Below are 3,871 nucleotides of genomic sequence, written 5' to 3'. Positions count from 1 at the left end.
GATAAAAAAAAGAGAAAAGGAGAGAGGGAAAAAGAGAGGGCGGGGGGGGGGGGGGTGTGTGTGAGAAATTGGGTCATTTTGTGGTATTGAGGGGGGTGTTCGAGATATCAGCCATTGCGCTACAGTCATAGGATTTCCGGGATTCAGAATGGAAATGCTGGTATATACATACCTATAGGGCCCACTATATGGCTAGTGCAGATATAAAAACGCCACTAATAAACGTTGATACAAACGTCGTGATAAAAAACGTTTGTCCTAAGGCACTAAGGACCAACGTGCGGCGTGCTTACGTTTTGGAAAGCGTTTGAACGTCCACATCCTTGGGAAAGTCCATCACGGGCTTGGCGCCCACATCCTCCACATAAGACTCTTCCGGATCCATCAGGAGGTCTTCTAGCAGCTCAGAGTACTCGTGTATCTGTGTATGGCATATCAGTAAGTTTGTTTAAGTATGTGAGGTTTATTGGGAGAACGCGGTATGGGAAGTGATTGTCAAGGTGTGTATGGATGGAGTGGGTAAACACTGTTCTGTGTTTGCACCAGGGAACAGAAAGCTGATTGACTGGTTAATTTTAGAACACAGACTACTCATGCCAGGTAGAATATCGGTATGGGATAGATGGGTTGTATCAAGGAGCACAGCGATGAGCTGTCTAACTGTATTCGCTTATACATACTATATTCGCATATACATACTATATTCGCATTTACATATTAAATTCGCATATACATACTATATTCGCATATACATACTGTATTCGCATATACATACTATATTTGCATATACATACTATATTCGTATATACATACTATATTCGCCACATCTTCAACACGAATAATTTCAAAGATTATTTAATGTTTTAGGCGAGGTTGTAGAAGGGGCCAAGCTTGTACCAGGGTACAAAAGGGTATTTTCGCATACACATACTATATTCGCATATACATACTATATTCGCATATACATACTATATTCGCATATACATACTATATTCGCATATACATACTATATTCGCATACACATACTACATTTGCATATACGTACTGTATTCGCATATACATAATAAATTCACCCACAACCTTCACTTCACTTATATACACTATCTACCCCCACCCACTCGCATCGCATACCTGCTGCACGTCCCCGCGGAAGAGCCCGTCCAGTACCAGATACATAAAGAACAACGGCCACTCACACTCAATGTTATCAAACACCTGCAGCTCAGCAGGCTCATAGTGTAAGCGGTTGCGGTTCTCCATCGGGGTCATATAGCCGTCTCGCAGAAAGCGTTTACACCCGTACCGGCCCTTGAGCTTGGACTCGATGTCGTCACGTGTAATGTCTACCACTGCTTTGCTCTCGACACTGAACGCAGGGTACGAGATAATGGACAGCAGTCCAGCGTCGATCTAGGAATGTAGGGTTTAGGGTTTGGGGGTTTAGAATATGGATGTAGGGTTTTAGTGTTTAGGGGTTTAGGGTTGTGGGTCATAGAGTGATGTTGCCTGGGAGACCAGCGATGAGTTGCCGCTCTGATTGGAGTGACCGAAACATCAGGGAATGAGAAACATATGGGAGAAAGATATATACATATACAGATATACAGATGTACAGATATATATATATATACTATATATATACACAAAAACACAGACACACACAATCTTTCTCTTTCTCCCCCCCCCCCCCCACCAGACACACACAGACACACATATATATATAGTATTGGTTCCTGACTAAATCACACGTTAGCTGCCAACATCCTTACACTACATATTCTCGAAGTGTATCTCAACACAGACATGGGTCGTTTCCATGCCTATTTGCTAAAACAATATCGCTGGGTAAGGCACTGGTTCATTGTGCCTCTGTTTTAGGGTTTAGGGTTTTTACGTCGCGCACATGTGTATATGTGCATCCGGAATGCTCTTACAAACACATGCATAAAAAGCCGGTATCGTTATATATATATACATATAGCTATTGCTCTAAGCTAACTACACACACACGCACACACACACACACACACACACACACACATATATATATATAGTTTACGCATGTTATATTCCCAAGGCGCTTACACACCTCCTTGCTATTGCTTTCGCGCGGCAGCAGTGACTCGAGAATGGCTTGGTTGCGTCTGATATAGTCTGGCATGACGTGGATCACTGATTTGGGTCCCCCCTGTGCTCCAAACAGATCCAATTCGTTGATGCTTTCAAGCGCTGCCTTGGCCATGCCTGTGTGTGTTGGAAGTGGATGGGAGTACGGGTTTATGCGGAGGTGATGTATGTACACACAATACAAATCGGTTTACGTACTCGAGCCAAGAGAAATACGTATCATTTAAGGTGCCATGAGCCCGCGCACAACACCACATAGTCTCATGGGCTAAGCTATTAGGTCATATCTGCGACAAACGTACTTTACTTTTTTTTTGGGTACCAATCAATAGCCGAACACGTGCGTGAACACAGCAATAGATTCACGGGCCATACCAAGACATGCATTCACACCACACAGATCACTGCAGCGTGGGCATAATAAACACTCACGGATAATGTGTAGGGGGTTATATATGCACCAGAAGGGTGTGTAGCACTCAGTTCTACCCCCCTACTAGTCTCTATTCAAACCGGTATCCATACCGGGACACACACACACACACACACACACAGACAGAGCGTGTGTGCGCACACGGAGATACCTACACTTACCGATCGACGACGCATTGAGCTCGGGCAGGCCGTGGTTGGTCTTGTCGCCCCTCTCCCAGATACCATAGTCAGGCGTGTGGTAGGCCAGTTCAATGTAGAACACCAAGTTCTGAACAAAGTGCACCTCATCCAACGACCAAACTATCTGCAACCCACTGGCGGTCATCTGCGACAGCATCAGCACATACAGCGACGTGGCATCGATCTGCAGGTGCCCCCATTCCTTGTCGCCTACGCACACCTTGCCGTTGGCTGAGGAGTACTTGGCGTGGAGTGAGTCGCTGGTGGCCTGGGACTGCTTGAACTTCTCCACCTGAGCACACGGGGGAGTGGGGGTATGTGCGTGGTTGTCAAACACGGTTTACGGGTGTGTAATGACTCAGTATGGGTGTGGAGTAGACGAATGTACTTGTGTGTGCATGAATGGCTTGCGCGTGTGTATTCTACCTAAGGTGTGTACGTGTATGGCACAATGTGCGCGTGTATATTTGAAAACAGTTGTGCGTATATTTATATATATATATATATATACATATACATGTACATATACATACACACACACACACACACATATATATATATATATATAATATAATATATGTACTTATGTATGTGTATATGTATATGTATATGTATATATGGATGTATGTAAGTATGTATGTCTACATATATATATATATATCATATAGAGTTGAATTTATATATATAGCACACTCATACCTTGTCCGACTGGCACATCATGGAGAAGAGTAGCGAGCGCATGAGCTTGACCACACTCTGTTCTAGCTCGTAAGCCTTGGCTCTGTTGACAGCATCGACTGACTTCCTATAGGCCAACGCCAACCCCCACACCGCAAGACACCCGTACACGTTGTCTCGTACCCATGAATGGTGGGATAGATCATTGGGCTGTGTTGGGTAAGTGTATATGCATGAGAGGATGTATGTAGGTACAAGATGTGGGCATACATGTGTCTTGCGCAGGAATGATGTGTTAATTATTGGGCATAGACACGATTATGCGACCACGCCTGTGAATGGTGGGTGTGTCGATATACGTCATATGTTATAGATATATACAAAACACACGAAATACAATACACACACACACACACACAAACAAAAAACACACACACACACACACAATATA

General features: G+C 44.0%; 1 protein-coding gene across 1 annotated transcript in view; it reads right to left on the bottom strand.

The window, feature by feature from the left end:
• Positions 1-289: 289 nt before the first annotated feature.
• The window catches only part of SARC_04558 (hypothetical protein), a gene marked incomplete at its 3' end in the record, with an annotated part of 3,982 nt that continues 400 nt past the window's right edge, over positions 290-3,871 (bottom strand). The window contains exons 2-6 of the mRNA XM_014301599.1: positions 3,442-3,630; positions 2,722-3,034; positions 2,090-2,244; positions 1,132-1,410; positions 290-421 (exon numbers count right to left, since the gene is read on the bottom strand). Coding sequence (XP_014157074.1) covers positions 290-421; positions 1,132-1,410; positions 2,090-2,244; positions 2,722-3,034; positions 3,442-3,630 — 1,068 coding nt within the window. The remainder of the gene's footprint in view (positions 422-1,131; positions 1,411-2,089; positions 2,245-2,721; positions 3,035-3,441; positions 3,631-3,871) is intronic.

The sequence above is a fragment of the Sphaeroforma arctica genome (assembly GCF_001186125.1).
Source record: "Sphaeroforma arctica JP610 unplaced genomic scaffold supercont1.261, whole genome shotgun sequence".
In the NCBI taxonomy this organism is placed as follows: Eukaryota; class Ichthyosporea; order Ichthyophonida; genus Sphaeroforma; species Sphaeroforma arctica.
Note: the sequence above shows the minus strand (reverse complement) of the source record. Positions and strands in the feature narration are given on the sequence as shown.